The sequence below is a fragment of the Eretmochelys imbricata genome, chromosome 23, assembly GCF_965152235.1.
Source record: "Eretmochelys imbricata isolate rEreImb1 chromosome 23, rEreImb1.hap1, whole genome shotgun sequence".
Classification (NCBI taxonomy): domain Eukaryota; kingdom Metazoa; phylum Chordata; order Testudines; family Cheloniidae; genus Eretmochelys; species Eretmochelys imbricata.
The window spans coordinates 15327553-15342961 of NC_135594.1; the positions used below are offsets into that span (position 1 = coordinate 15327553).

Here is a 15409-nt window from a genome sequence, read left to right on the forward strand (position 1 = left end):
TCCCTAGTCTCTGTTTGCCAGCCCATGCCAGGTGCCCCAGAGGGAATGAACAGAACAGGGAATCCTCAAGTGATCCATCCCCTATTGCTCATTCCCTCTGGGGCACCTGGCATGGGCCACTACTGGCAGACAGGATATGGGGCTAGATGGATCTTTGGTCTGACTGTTCTTAGGTTATCAGTGAATATATTATGTTTATAAATGGAATTTAGATGCAATTTTTCCCACTAAAGGAATAAAACCAATCTTGCTTAAATCACCTCAGAAAATACTTTTGCTCCCTGTGATCAGACACTTCCGATCTCCTTCGCTTACATTTCAGCATGAAAAAGTTTAAAGGGGCTGGGTTTTTTGCCCCCCTTCTGTGGGGCCACAAAGTACATTTTACCCCATGCCTGCTGGTAGGGCAAGAAGACCCCCCCATCCCAGTCCTGCTCCAGGGTTCTGAAAGGGGGCTTTACAACTGTTCTGGGGCCTGCAGGGCCAGGGGGAGGTGGGAGCTTAATTGGCCACAAGGGCAATTTCAGGTGGAGTTTAGGGAAAAACTTTCTGGCTCTAAGGGGAGGTCAGCAGCAGACCTGAATTTCTGAGCAGGTGGGGAGGGAGCCTGGGAGGGGTTTAAGGCTTGTTTGGACAAACAGCTGGGCTGGATTTGGGCTCAACTCCCATCTAGGTGCTGGAGGAGGTTGGCCCCGCTGATCCACGTGTCATCGGTGGGCAGGGAGCCACAGGCTCAGGCATGTGTAATAAGTGACTCAGGCTGACCTTGGGAAAAGCTTTAAACTCCTACCCCGTGCCCATGAGTCACCTGGGGCTGCAGCTGGTCTCTGTGCATCACGCGAATGCTAAACTCATCAACAGCCAGATCCTCCCCCTCCATCAGGTCACAGAAATCCAGCACCGCTCCCCCACCCCACTAAGACAGTTGAGAGCAAGGGCCAGCTGCTGCTCCCCAGAGGGTCCAGTCTTCACAGCAGGAAGGAGCCTTCTCTCCTTGTACAAATGGGGAAACTGAGGCAGGGTCTAGGACCCTCTGTGGGAGGAGGTCAGGGATAGAACCCAGGAGTCCTGACACCCCTCTGCTCTAGGCAGTAGACCCCCCCCCCCCATCCTGGCAGCTGGGGAAGAGAACCCAGGAGCCCCAGCCCCAGCTCTGACCACCACACCCCTCCCCCAGCAAGGGAAGGGATCAAGGCATCTTGGTTTCTAGAACCTAATTTAAGTTTAAGAGGCTGAGCTAATGAGGCCTTGGACTAATTTTAAAATATCTCCCCCACTCTGAAGGGGGGAGCTGGAAGGTTTATTAACCCTTTGTGCTTATTCCAATGTTCATCTGCACCACACAAGACTGCATTCCAGCGCACAGCCTGGATCAAATGGCTCATCCTGGCCTGAGATGTCCAGGAAATTCTCCCCGGTCAGACGCCAGGGGGTTGGTTTGAACACCACCACACAGAGCAACTGGCCGTGTGTTAAACCTTTATTAACAGACTTGGAGCAGTTAAAAAGCAGCTCAGAGTCAGGGTGGCAGGTGAATACAATACCAAGGAGATTCATAAATGCAAGGAAGAGGCCATGGCTTCTTGAGAAATCCGTCCCCCCCATCCTGATATAAAAATAAATATTTAGTTCCCTCTGAGGCAGGATGGCCAGCCGGAAAATAATTTAACATGGTAATAAACAAACAACAGATCGGAGCACACGCAGGTCAGAGATTGAGGTAGGTAAACAGGTGTCATCCCCAAAGAAACCCAGGAGGCCTGGCTACCACTCCCCCCTGCTCTAACCACTAGTCCTCACTCCCCTCCCAGAGCGAGTGAGAACACCCAGGAGTCCTGGCTCCCAGCCACTAGACCTGCTCCCAGAGCAGCGGCTGGGAGCCTGGCTCAAGAGCCAGAAGGGTTAATCCAATCACCACTGGGGGGAGGGGGGCACCAGGGCAGCCATCCCAGTGAGGACAGAGTCTGTGGCCTAGCCCAGTCTTCCATCCCGGATGCCTGGGTCCTCCACTCCCCTATAATCGGAGGGGAGGGGCGTGTGCTTCCCAGCATGACTCTCCCGGATGCCTGGGTCCTCTGTCCTTTCAGAGCGGAGCTGGAGAGACATGTCCCGCAACCCCTGCCCCGGGTTCTCCTTTCCCTCATGGAGGGGGATGGGCATCTCCTGTCCTGCCCCGTGCATCTTCCTCCAGGCTCGGGCCCGGTGTCCCGGGTCCAGGCAGGGCTCCAGGATGGCCCCCAGCTGCTCGATGCGCCTGCGAAAACGGCTCCGATCCCGGGCCAGCTCCTCCCAGGGCCCCCGGCGGGCAGCCCGGCTGGCAAAGGGCCAGACCAGCAGGGGGTGTACAGTGACAACGGGGGAGAATTGAACCTGGGGGTGGGGGGGAGAGAGAGGGTGAGAGGAGAACCCAGACACTAAGGATGTGGGGGAATGGCCCCCCAAGAGGAGAAAGGCCCATAACCACTAGACACCTCCCCAAGCTGGGGAGAGAACCCAGGAGTCCTGGCTCCCAGCACCCACCCTGCTCTAACCACTAGCCCCCACCCCCTCCCTTCTGCACCAACCTCCCTAGAAGCAGCCGGTCTCTGGCTGCCTTTCCGCCCTCCCACCACAATGACTCACCCACTGACGTCAGCCCCTTCCAGGAGAGCCCAGGGTTACATGGAAATTACGAGATGTTTACAAGCAAGGGAGGGGAGCCCCCCCACTGGCTGAGCTGGCGGGGGGGCCAGGGCTGGGCTGGGCTACTGGGGGGCTGTGGGTCAAGAGTGAGGGGCACTGTGCGGCTCCTAGGGAGGATGGGAGAGACTGAGGTGGGGAAGCTCCCCCAGGACCCCGCAGGTCCCATTTCACTCCATTGCGTAAGATTTTCCCCCCTCATGGGAAGGCAGGTGAATCTGATGCCACCCCCTGAAATTACCCAGCAGGCCACTGGGCTGGTGCTTGGGGAAACTGGTCAGAGGAGAACCCAGGAGTCCTGGCTCCCAGCCCCCACACTAGCCACAAGACCCAACTCCCCTTCCAGAGCTGGGGAGAGAACCCAGGAGTCCTGGCTCCAACTCACCTTCTTAGCTGTCCGGTTGCCCTCCGAGTCAGAGGTCTCCGCCTTGACAGGGTCCCTGGCTCCCCGGGATCCCAGCTCACAACAGTGAGTCCTACCGGGGACCCCCCGTCTCATAGGCCAGGGCTTCTCTGGGGGTTTCCAGGGATCCCCCACTTTCTCAGCCTCCAAGGTCGGCCCGCAGAGGTAGAAGGAAACCCGGAATTTCTGGTCCTTGGGCCGTGGCGGGGTGGAGCCCAGGGGGGCCCCGGCCCAGCGGAGCGGGTTGAAGGGGTCCTGGCCACAGCACAGGGCCCCCCACAGCGCCTTGTTCTCCTCACGCCTGGTGTCCTCTTCTGAATCGGGCCAGTCTGCGCCGGAGCAGCCCCCTCCATCTCCCTCCTCCTCACTGGGCCAGTCCCCGGCCTCGTCGTCCTCCTCCGATGGGCAGTAGAACAAGGACCAGACATGGGGGTTCCTGGTGACGGCGTGCCCCAGGTCTGGGCCACTCTGCGGGCACCTGGGGGTGTCTCCCCCAGGCAGCTTGAGGCCTCCTTCAGGTTCCCCACCGGCCCCGTGAAATTCCCTGTCCTGCGGGGACCGGGATGGACTATCCGAAGGTTGCTTCTGACCATCTCCAACCTCCTCCAGATGTTCCTTCGTCTCCAGCCAGGCTGTGGCCTCTTCCCCACAGCGCCTGGGGCCTTCCCCACAGCGCCTGGGGCCTTCCTCCTGGTCATGGGACCCAGAAGGAGCTTGGGGGCACCCCCCCGAATTCTCTCCTTCTCCCCGACGGGGAGCTGGCCCCTGGGACGCAGTGGGACCAGCTGCAAAGTCCTCTTCTTTCTCCAGGGCTTCCTGACGTGCCAGGAGCGGGGTGGCCAAGCCGCGGCGTGGGCGGGCCGGCCCACGGCTCTTCTTCCTCCTCCTCATGGCCGTGGGGAGGCGACGCCGGGAGCCCAGGAGTGGCGGCGCAGCCCGGGCGAACGGATTCAGGAAGCCGCCCGGCTGCGGGGACAAGACGCGGAGCATCTCGACCAGGGCTGGGAGTCGCGGTTCCCTCGGGGGCTGGAACGAGGAAGGGAGACACGTCAGTGCTGGAGAATCCGGCGGCCAGGTGTGCGTGTGTGTGTGGGGGGGATGGGGCGTCATCTGTGGGGCTCCCAGCTTGTCCCTTGGGAAATTTTCCAGCCACAGACACCCCCCAAGTGGGGAAAGAACCCAGGCGTCCCAGCTCCTACCAGCTCTACATCATTAGATTCCCCCCTCCCCCAAGAGCTGGGGAAAGAACCCAGGAGTCCGAGCTCTCCCGGCCCTGGCAGATGACACCCGAGGGCCAGCACCTGGTACTATCAGCCCTCAGTAACCTGCCTGGGGGGAACCCCCCTTTCTCCACCCCCCCCCCCCAGCTCTGGAGTTTGTCAACTTCTCAGCAGTGACTCAGAACAAAAGATGGGGGGGCCACCGCGCTGGGAGCCCGGACTCCTGGGTTCTCTCCCTAACTCAGAGAAGGGAGTGAATGTGAAGTGGTTAGAACAGGGGGGGATAAGAGCCAGGACTCCTGGGTTCTATCCCTGGCTCTCTGTGCCTCAGTTTCCCCAACCCCTTTTTCTTTTGGGTGGGGGGCACCCAGAGGTTTCCAAGCCTCTGGAGTCTCCGGTTGAGTGACTCGGAGGGAGACCTGGGCACGTCTGGCTACACCCCAACCCGGAAACCGGACACACACACACACTCTGCACCCAGCTAGGTCCCCAGAGCCACGCGGGGGGGGGGGGGGGGGCGCATCAGATCGGCACCAGTTCAGTCTGGTGTTGGGGCTCGGTGCTAGATTTGGGGGGGCTGCTGGTGGGACAGGGGGGTGATTGGTGGAAGGATTGGGGATCAGTGTCAGAGGGAGGAGAGACTGTGGGAGCACCCCTGGGGGGCTGGTATGCAGCCTCCTGAAAAAGAGGGGTCCCCTGAACAGTGGGGAAACACCCCAAGTTTTGACCACCCCCACACACAGAGCATAGCACAGCTCACCCCATTGCAGGGCATAGATCCCAAGGGGGAGAAATGTACATTGGGGTGTTGAATAAATAGGGGAGAGGATCACCCCTAATGTGGGGCACCTGGGGGGGGGACTCAGAACAAGAGGGAGAACAGACCCCACCCTAAAATGGGACACAACAGGGTGGGGCCATTGGACAGGGAGTGGGGGGGTGGACAGGGTTAAGGATGGGGAGGGAGAAATGAGATGATGGCTAAGGCAGAATAAGGGGTGCAGGGCCCTCAGTTTAGCAGGAGAAGCACAAGGGGTGCAGGTTGATTTGTGGGGTGCAGGGGAGAATAGAGGGGGTCAGTGGGAAGCTAAGCAGGCACACGGGACAATTGTGGGGTGCAGCAGAGAATTGTGGGGTGCAGGGAGCCAGATCAGGGGTTCCAGGAAGTTTCAGGGGGACACGGGGGCTCCGTGTTGCCGCCCCCCAGGACAGGGCATTGGGGTCCCCCCCTTACCTGCTCAGCCGGTGAGCAGGGCGCTCCAGCAGCGGGGGACGGGCGCGGCGCGGGCGGGGTCCGGGGGGCAGGCGGCGGCGGGCGGCTCCATCGGGTCTGGCTGGCTGCGGCTGGAGGCGGAGAAGTGCTGGGCCGAGCCGGGCGGGCCGGGCTATATGGGGCCCGGCGCTGACGTCAGCGAAGCGTCACGGAGGGAGCCCAAGGGTGGGGGGAGGGCGACAGAGCGCAACGTAACCAGCATCACACACAACCTAGCACGTCCCCAGCAACACAGCACAACACACAGTCCAGCACGTGCCTAGCAACACAACACAACACACACAGCCCAGCACGTGCCTAGCAACGCAACACAACACAACACAGACAGCCCAGCACGTGCCTAGCAACACAACACACACACACACACACAGCCCAGCACGTGCCTAGTAACACAACACACACAGCCAGCACGTGTCCAGCAACACAACACAACACACACACACACAGCCCAGCACGTGCCTAAGCAACACAACACAACACACACAGCCCAGCACGTGTCCAGCAACACAACACAACACACACACACAGCCCAGCACGTGCTCAGCAACACAACACAACACAACACACACAGCCCAGCACGTGTCCAGCAACGCAACACAACACACACAGCCCAGCACGTGTCCAGCAACACAACGCAACACAACACACACAGCCCAGCACGTGCCTAGCAACGCAACACAACACACACAGCCCAGCACGTGTCCAGCAACACAACGCAACACAACACACACAGTCCAGCACGTGCCTAGCAACACAACACAACACACACAGCCCAGCACGTGTCCAGCAGTGCAACACAACACAACACAACACACACAGCCCAGCACGTGTCCAGCAACACAACACAACACACACAGACCAGCACGTGCCTAGCAACACAACACAACACAACACACACAGCCCAGAAGGTCCCCAGCAGTGCAACGCAACCCAACACATACAAAACAGTGCAATTCGAGACAACCCAACCCAACCCAGCACAGCACAACAACACAGCATGTACCAGCAGTGCAAGGCAACACGTACACAACACAGCACAACAGATGACACACTGGTTCACAGCACTGCGCGTGAACAACTGAGCGCCACACAACCCCGCTCCCCGACACACACACAACAGTCTACAATGCAGCACGGACAAACACAGCACACGTAACAGTGCACAACGCGGTACCGGCATAACAGAGAGCAAGACAACAATTCCAGACACATCACAACTCGCACCACAACGTAACCCCTCGCAATGCCGCACCTGTCCTGCCCCGCCCAACACATAGACCAACGCACACAGCACAAGAGAGCACCCAGAGGGCCGCACGCCGCACACACAGCGGAGTGCAAAACATGCAGAACGAATGCCGCACAACACAACAGAGCAAATACACAACACAGTCACAATCCCCCCCCACACATCAGAGCAAATACATAACACAGTCACAATCCCCCCCCACACATCAGAGCAAATACATAACACAGTCACAATCCCCCCCCCACAACAGAGCAAATACACAACACAGTCACAATCCCACACACACACAACAGAGCAAATACACAACACAGTCACAATCCCCCCCACACACAACAGAGCAAATACACAACACAGTCACAATCCCACACACACACAACAGAGCAAATACACAACACAGTCACAATCCCCCCCACACACAACAGAGCAAATACACAACACAGTCACAATCCCCCCCACACACAACAGAGCAAATACACAACACAGTCACAATCCCACACACACACAACAGAGCAAATACACAACACAGTCACAATCCCCCCCACACACAACAGAGCAAATACACAACACAGTCACAATCCCCCCACACACAACAGAGCAAATACACAACACAGTCACAATCCCACACACACACAACAGAGCAAATACACAACACAGTCACAATCCCCCCCACACACATCAGAGCAAATACACAACACAGTCACAATCCCTCCCACACACAACAGAGCAAATACACAACACAGTCACAATCCCACACACACACAACAGAGCAAATACACAACACAGTCAGAATCCCCCCCACACACATCAGAGCAAATACACAACACAGTCACAATCCCCCACACACACATCAGAGCAAATACACAACACAGTCACAATCCCACACACACACAACAGAGCAAATACACAACACAGTCACAATCCCCCCCACACACATCAGAGCAAAAACACAACACAGTCACAATTCCACACACACAACAGAGCAAATACGCAACACAGTCACAATCCCCCCCACACACAACAGAGCAAATACACAACACAGTCACAATCCCCCCCACACACAACAGAGCAAATACACAACACAGTCACAATCCCCCCCACACACATCAGAGCAAATACACAACACAGTCACAATCCCACACACACACAACAGAGCAAATACACAACACAGTCACAATCCCCCCACACACATCAGAGCAAATACACAACACAGTCACAATCCCACACACACACATCAGAGCAAATACACAACAAAGTCACAATCCCACACACACACAACAGAGCAAATACACAACACAGTCACAATCCCACACACACACAACAGAGCAAATACACAACACAGTCACAATCCCCCCCACACACAACAGAGCAAATACACAACACAGTCACAATCCCCCACACACACAACAGAGCAAATACACAACACAGTCACAATCCCACACACACACAACAGAGCAAATACACAACACAGTCACAATCCCACACACACACAACAGAGCAAATACACAACACAGTCACAATCCCCCCACACACATCAGAGCAAATACACAACACAGTCACAATCCCCCCCACACACAACAGAGCAAATACACAACACAGTCACAATCCCCCCCACACACAACAAAGCAAATACACAACACAGTCACAATCCCCCCCACACACATCAGAGCAAATACACAACACAGTCACAATCCCCCCCACACACATCAGAGCAAATACACAACACAGTCACAATCCCCCCCACACACATCAGAGCAAATACACAACACAGTCACAATCCCCCCCACACACAACAGAGCAAATACACAACACAGTCACAAACCCCCCCACACACAACAGAGCAAATACACAACACAGTCACAATCCCCCCCACACACAACAAAGCAAATACACAACACAGTCACAATCCCCCCCACACACATCAGAGCAAATACACAACACAGTCACAATCCCACACACACACATCAGAGCAAATACACAACACAGTCACAATCCCACACACACACAACAGAGCAAATACACAACACAGTCACAATCCCCCCCACACACAACAGAGCAAATACACAACACAGTCACAAACCCCCCCACACACAACAGAGCAAATACACAACACAGTCACAATCCCACACACACACAACAGAGCAAATACACAACACAGTCACAATCCCCCCCACACACAACAGAGCAAATACACAACACAGTCACAATCCCCCCACACACATCAGAGCAAATACACAACACAGTCACAATCCCACACACACACATCAGAGCAAATACACAACAAAGTCACAATCCCACACACACACAACAGAGCAAATACACAACACAGTCACAATCCCCCCCACACACAACAGAGCAAATACACAACACAGTCACAATCCCCCACACACACAACAGAGCAAATACACAACACAGTCACAATCCCCCCCACACACATCAGAGCAAATACACAACACAGTCACAATCCCACACACACACATCAGAGCAAATACACAACACAGTCACAATCCCACACACACACAACAGAGCAAATACACAACACAGTCACAATCCCCCCCACACACAACAGAGCAAATACACAACACAGTCACAATCCCCCCCACACACAACAGAGCAAATACACAACACAGTCACAATCCCCCCCACACACATCAGAGCAAATACACAACACAGTCACAATCCCCCCCACACACATCAGAGTAAATACACAACACAGTCACAATCCCACACACACACAACAGAGCAAATACAGAACACAGTCACAATCCCACACACACACAACAGAGCAAATACGCAACACAGTCCCAATCCCACACACAGACAACGTGACAGAGCAAACTCACAACACGGTCGCAATTCAACACACACAACACAATGGTGCAAATACACAACACAGTCACAATACAATGCACGCACAACACATCAGTGCAAATGCACAACACAGTCACAATCCAACACAGCATGCACACAACTGTGCCCAGTGCACACACAACAGAACCACAACACCACATACACAATAGAGCCTGCACACAACCATACACCCATTGCACATACAACCCAATCAAAGTAACACAATCCCGACCGACACACAACACAGGCAGCGCAACCACAACACGGCAACTCAGCACAATCACAACCCGCTCCAGGAGCCCGCCCAGCATACTGACTACGCCCCACTCAACAATACAACACAAAGCCAACACACACACACAGAACACCACAACCTAGCAAAACCCAACACAAAGCACCACCAGGCAATATAACACCATCACACAATACAACACAACCGCTGGGACAGCACAGCGCCCCCGGGAACACAGCACAACCTGGGGGTGTTCAACACGCCACGCAGACACACAAACACACAGTGCAACACAACACCCTTTGGCGGAGCTGCACAAAAGGTGACAGCGCGAGTGGCACACAACACAACGGGCACAATCCTGCGCTCCAGGATACACCACAACACAACCACCGCGAAACGCAACACAGGACTAAACACTGTATGTGTGAGCCGGGGCGCCCGGGTTCTCTCCCCGGCTCTGGGAGGGGAGGGGGGTCTGGTGGTTAGAGCAGGGGGGGGCTGGGAGCCAGGACTCCTGGGTTCTCTCCCCGGCTCTGGGAGGGGAGTGGGGTCTAGTGGTTAGAGCAGGAGGGGCTGGGAGCCAGGACTCCTGGGTTCTCTCCCTGGCTCTGGAGGAGGGGAGTGGGGTCTAGTGGTTAGAGTAGGGGGGGCTGGGAGCCAGGACTCCTGGGTTCTCTCCCTGGCTCTGGAGGAGGGGAGTGGGGTCTAGTGGTTAGAGTAGGGGGGCTGGGAGCCAGGACTCCTGGGTTCTCTCCCTGGCTCTGGAGGAGGGGAGTGGGGTCGAGTGGTTAGAGTAGGGGGGGCTGGGCGCCAGGACTCCTGGGTTCTCTCCCTGGCTCTGGGAGGGGAGTGGGGTCTAGTGGTTAGAGCAGGGGGGGCTGGGAGCCAGGACTCCTGGGTTCTCTCCCTGGCTCTGGAGGAGGGGAGTGGGGTCTAGTGGTTAGAGTAGGGGGGCTGGGCGCCAGGACTCCTGGGTTCTCTCCCTGGCTCTGGAGGAGGGGAGTGGGGTCTAGTGGTTAGAGTAGGGGGGCTGGGCGCCAGGACTCCTGGGTTCTCTCCCTGGCTCTGGAGGAGGGGAGTGGGGTCTAGTGGTTAGAGCAGGGGGGGGGCTGGGCGCCAGGACTCCTGGGTTCTTTCTAGCTCTAGGTGACACAGGGGTCCCAATCCAGGCCTGGTGGGGGGTGGCTGGGGATCCCCGTGACACCCCTGCGCGATTGGGGTTTCCCTTGAAGTTCCAGGCCCCAGCGCACTTTCACTGTTAGATTTCACTTTCACTTTTCCGTCTTATTTTTCTTCCGTTTTAAAACCGGGGTGAATGTAGCTTTTCCTTTGTTTCCGGCTCAGGCAGAGGAAGTGGTGGTGGGTTTTTTTGGGGGGGCAGGAGGAGGGGGCTGGGAGCCAGGACTCCTGGGTTCTCTATGTGAGTCTTGTCACCGCCCTGTGCCTCAGTTTCCCTGTTTGTGAAATGGGATAAAGACCCCCCTAGGGACCCACCAGGGACATTAACAGCGTCCCCTTTATGGATCCCCACTACTCAGGACGGACTTCTCCTGGCAAGCCCCTCCCCCCAGCTGCAGCGTGCGGCGGGGGGTGTGCGGGGGGGGGTTAGCATGGCCAGACATGCAGCGCCCCCGGGAGCCACGGGCAGGTGCAGGGGCCGGGACGCCGCCCCGTTCTGAAGGCGTCCGGCCACATGGGGGCGCCAGATGCTCAGGCCAAGTGTGGGCGGGAGGGGGGGGGGCGGAAATGTCCCTGTGTCTTTGGGGCGCATGGGTCAGCCCCCCAACACACACCGCTCCATCTCCAGGCACCTCTCTGGGTTCCCAACCCCCGACTCTGACCCACCCCCTCCCAGAGCCAGAGAGAGAACCCAGGAGTCCTGGCTCCCAGCCCTTCCCCCTGCTCTAACCACCAGACCCCACTCCCCTCCCAGAGCCAGGGAGAGAACCCAGGAGTCCTGGCCCCCAGCCCGCCCTGCTCTGTGTCCCCGCCCGGCCCTGGCGAGGCTGTGGTGGGAGGGGAGGGGACGGAGGAGAAATTCTCTTTGTCCAGTTTCCTCCGGGGAGCCGGGCAGTTACTGGGGGCCGGGGGGCGAGAAACAGCTGAGAGCGGGAGGGGGTGTCTGGGGAGAGGTAGACAGAGGAGGTGTAGGGGGATAGGAAGAGGAGTGTGGGGGGACGGAAGGCTAGAGGGGTGTAGGGTGACAGGAAGAGGGGTGTAGGGGGGCGGATGGCTAGGGGGGTGTAGGTGGACAGGAAGAGGGGTGTAGGGGGACAGGAAAGCGAGGGGGCGTAGGGAGATAGGAAGAGGGGTGTAGGTGGACAGGAAGAGGGGTGTAGGGGGACAGGAAGGCTAGGGGGTGTAGGGAGATAGGAAGAGGGGTGTAGGGGGACAGGAAGAGGGGTGTAGGGGGACAGGAAGGCTAGGGGGTGTAGGGAGATAGGAAGAGGGGAGCAGGGAGACGGAAGGCTAGAGGGGTATAGGGGAACAGGAAGAGGGATGTAGGGGGACAGGAAGAGGGGTTTAGGGGGACGGATGGCTGGGGGGTGTAGGTGGACAGGAAGGCTAGGGGGTGTACGGGGATAGGAAGAGGGGTGCAGGGAGACGGAAGGCTAGAGGGGTATAGGGGGACAGGAAGAGGGGTGTAGGAGGACAGGAAGGCTAGAGGGGTGTAGGGTGACAGGAAGAGGGGTGTAGGGGGACGGATGGCTAGGGGGGTGTAGGTGGACAGGAAGGCTAGGGGGTGTAGGGAGATAGGAAGAGGGGTGCAGGGAGACGGAAGGCTAGAGGGGTATAGGGGGACAGGAAGAGGGGTGTAGGAGGACAGGAAGGCTAGAGGGGTGTAGGGTGACAGGAAGAAGGGTGTAGGGGGACGGATGGCTAGGGGGGTGTAGGTGGACAGGAAGGCTAGGGGGTGTAGGGAGATAGGAAGAGGGGTGCAGGGAGACGGAAGGCTAGAGGGGTATAGGGGGACAGGAAGAGGGGTGAGGATGGGGATGGACGGAAGGAAATAAGGGGAAAGGAAGGTGAAGTGAGGGGGAGGAGGGTGAACAAGAAGTGGGGAGGGGGCAGCCAGCCAGACGGGGGAAGGGCTCAGGGGGGCTGGGCTGGGGGGCCGAGCAAAGAAAGGGGCCGGGGGGGGGGGGAGAGAAGGAGCCGGGGTGGGGGAGTGAGGGAAGGAGACAGGCACAGAGGAAGTGAGCGATTGGGGCGGCGGGCGAGATTCCCCTGGCCCAGTGGGGTGTCTCTAAGATCCCCCCCGACACCCCGCTGAGCAGCCCGGACCCCTGTGTGCCCCACTGGGAGCCAGGTAAGAACTGCCCCCCAACCAGCCCCCCCAGCCCTGCCCTGTCCCTCCACAGCGCCCCTCCCCATCTGTCTGTCTGTCCATCCCTCCTGGTGTCTCAGGGTGGGGGGGCACAGAGAAGCTGGAATCAATGGGGGGGAGGGGGTTGTGTGTCTGCCCCCCACCCAGGCCCGTGGGCGCAGATTCCTTAGGGGGTGCGCATACCGCGCTCCACCCCGGGCACCAGCTGGCATGGGGCAGACAAGGGGGGGGAGCTCAGGCTGGGGGGGTCAGAGGGCAAAGGGAGGAGTGGGGGAATTTGAGGGGGGTGATTTTCCCCCCTTGGGGGGAGCCCCACACCTGTGGGGGAGATGGGGGGCAGGGCGGCTGGGGGTCACAGGGGCTCCAGCCAGGGCACTGAGCCAAGGAGGAGGGGTGGGGGGGGGCCCTCTGGGATGTGGGGGGAGGGGCGGGGTGGGGATGCAGCTGCCGTGGGGGGAGACCAGGGAGTTTTGTCCTGCTCTGAATTCCAGCTAAATACCTCGGGCCTGCTGGAGCCTGGCGCTGTGAGCTTCCCCACAGCAGTGCCCACAGCCAGAGACCCTGACGCTGTGAGCTTCCCTGCAGGAGTGTCCCAGCCAGAGACCCTGGCGCTGTGAGCCTCCCACAGCAGTGCCGCCAACCAGGGACCCTGGCTCTGTGAGCTTCCCCACATCAGTGCCCCAGCCAGGGACCCTGGCGCTGCGAGCTTCCCCGCATCGGTGCCCCAGCCAGGGACCCTGGCGCTGCGAGCTTCCCCGCATCAGTGCCCCAGCCAGGGACCCTGGTGCTGTGAGCTTCTCCCCAGCCAGGGACCCCAGTGCTGCGAGCTTCCCCACATCAGTGCCCCAGCCAGGGACCCTGGTGCTGCGAGCTTCCCCGCATCAGTGCCCCAGCCAGGGACCCTGGCGCTGCGAGCTTCCCCGCATCGGTGCCCCAGCCAGGGACCCTGGCGCTGCGAGCTTCCCCGCATCAGTGCCCCAGCCAGGGACCCTGGTGCTGTGAGCTTCTCCCCAGCCAGGGACCCCAGTGCTGCGAGCTTCCCTGCAGCAGTGCCCCAGGTGGGGACCCCCATGCTGTGAGCTTCTCCTCAGCCAGGGCCCCCAGTGCTGCGAGTTTCCTCACAGCAGCGCCCCACCTGTGGACCTCGGCGCTGCGAGCTCCCCCCCAGCAGTGCCCCAGCCGGGGACCCCGGCGCTGCGAGGTGTCCCAAGTCGGGGAATGGGTTAAATCCAGGCCCGTCGGGTCCGTGACCCCGGGGTGGGGCCGAGCCGTGTCGGATCAGGAATTCCTGGCTCCCTGCGCCCCCGCAGGCAGCTGGTCCCTGTGTCCCAGCCGGCGCCGCGGCCGGGGAGCCGGGAACAGAACAAGCGGCTGCGTTGGCCGGGTCCCCCGCCCCCGGCTGAGACCCCCGCCCCGGGGCCCGCTCGGGGGTGCGCTGGCCTCCGGCGCCTCAGCTCCCCACTTGATTGATCTGCAGTAAGGGGGAGCAGCAGGGCGTGTTTTGGAGGCGGGGGGGAGCCGTGTGTGGGTGCCGGGGGTCCTCGAGGGTTGGGTTACAGTGTGTGTGTGGGGGGGGGTTCTGGGTGCCGGGGGTCCTGGGGGCTGGTGTACAGTGGGTGCGGGGGACAGGACCGTGTCTGGGTATCGGGGGTCCCAGGGGCTGGGGTGTAGCGAGGGGGGCGTGTCTTGGTTCTGTGGATCCTGGGGGGCTGGGGTATATCGGGGGGACAGGGGCTGGGGTATAGCGGGGTGAGGGGAGGGACAGGACCCTGTCTGGCTATCGGGGGTCCTACGGGCTGGGGTGTAGCGGGGGGGGAATGTCTTGGTTCTGAGGGTCCTGAGGCGCTGGGTACAGGGGAGGGGACGAGGCCATGTCTGGGTACTAGGGGTCCCCAGGAGATGGGGTGTCGTGGGGGGATGGGGCCATGTCTCCATGACGGTGGGTCCCTGGCTGGGGGCACTGCTGTGGGGAAGCTCGCCGCTTTGCACTGGCATTGCCATGGGGCCTTGCTAGCCCTCGCTCTCACCCCCTAGCACAGCCCCCCCCATCCCAGTGCCCAGGCCAGGGACATGAATGGCTCCATTCATCCTCCAGCCCCCCCACCCCACCCCCGGGAATCTGGGGCCACTAGCTCAGGTCCTGCTTTGTTCTCCCACCCACGCGCCACCCTGGAC

At 59.3% G+C, this 15409-nt stretch overlaps 1 protein-coding gene across 1 annotated transcript; it reads right to left on the minus strand.

Moving 5' to 3' along the window:
- Positions 1 to 1466: 1466 nt before the first annotated feature.
- PPP1R15A (protein phosphatase 1 regulatory subunit 15A) lies at positions 1467 to 5697 on the minus strand. The gene is made up of 3 exons (XM_077840169.1): positions 5537 to 5697; positions 3065 to 4108; positions 1467 to 2370 (listed from the first exon to the last, which is right to left on the minus strand). The coding sequence occupies exons 2-3, from the start codon at positions 4070 to 4072 to the stop codon at positions 1972 to 1974; spliced, it is 1407 nt and encodes a 468-aa protein (XP_077696295.1). The 5' UTR covers positions 4073 to 4108; positions 5537 to 5697; the 3' UTR covers positions 1467 to 1971.
- Positions 5698 to 15409: the final 9712 nt, after the last annotated feature.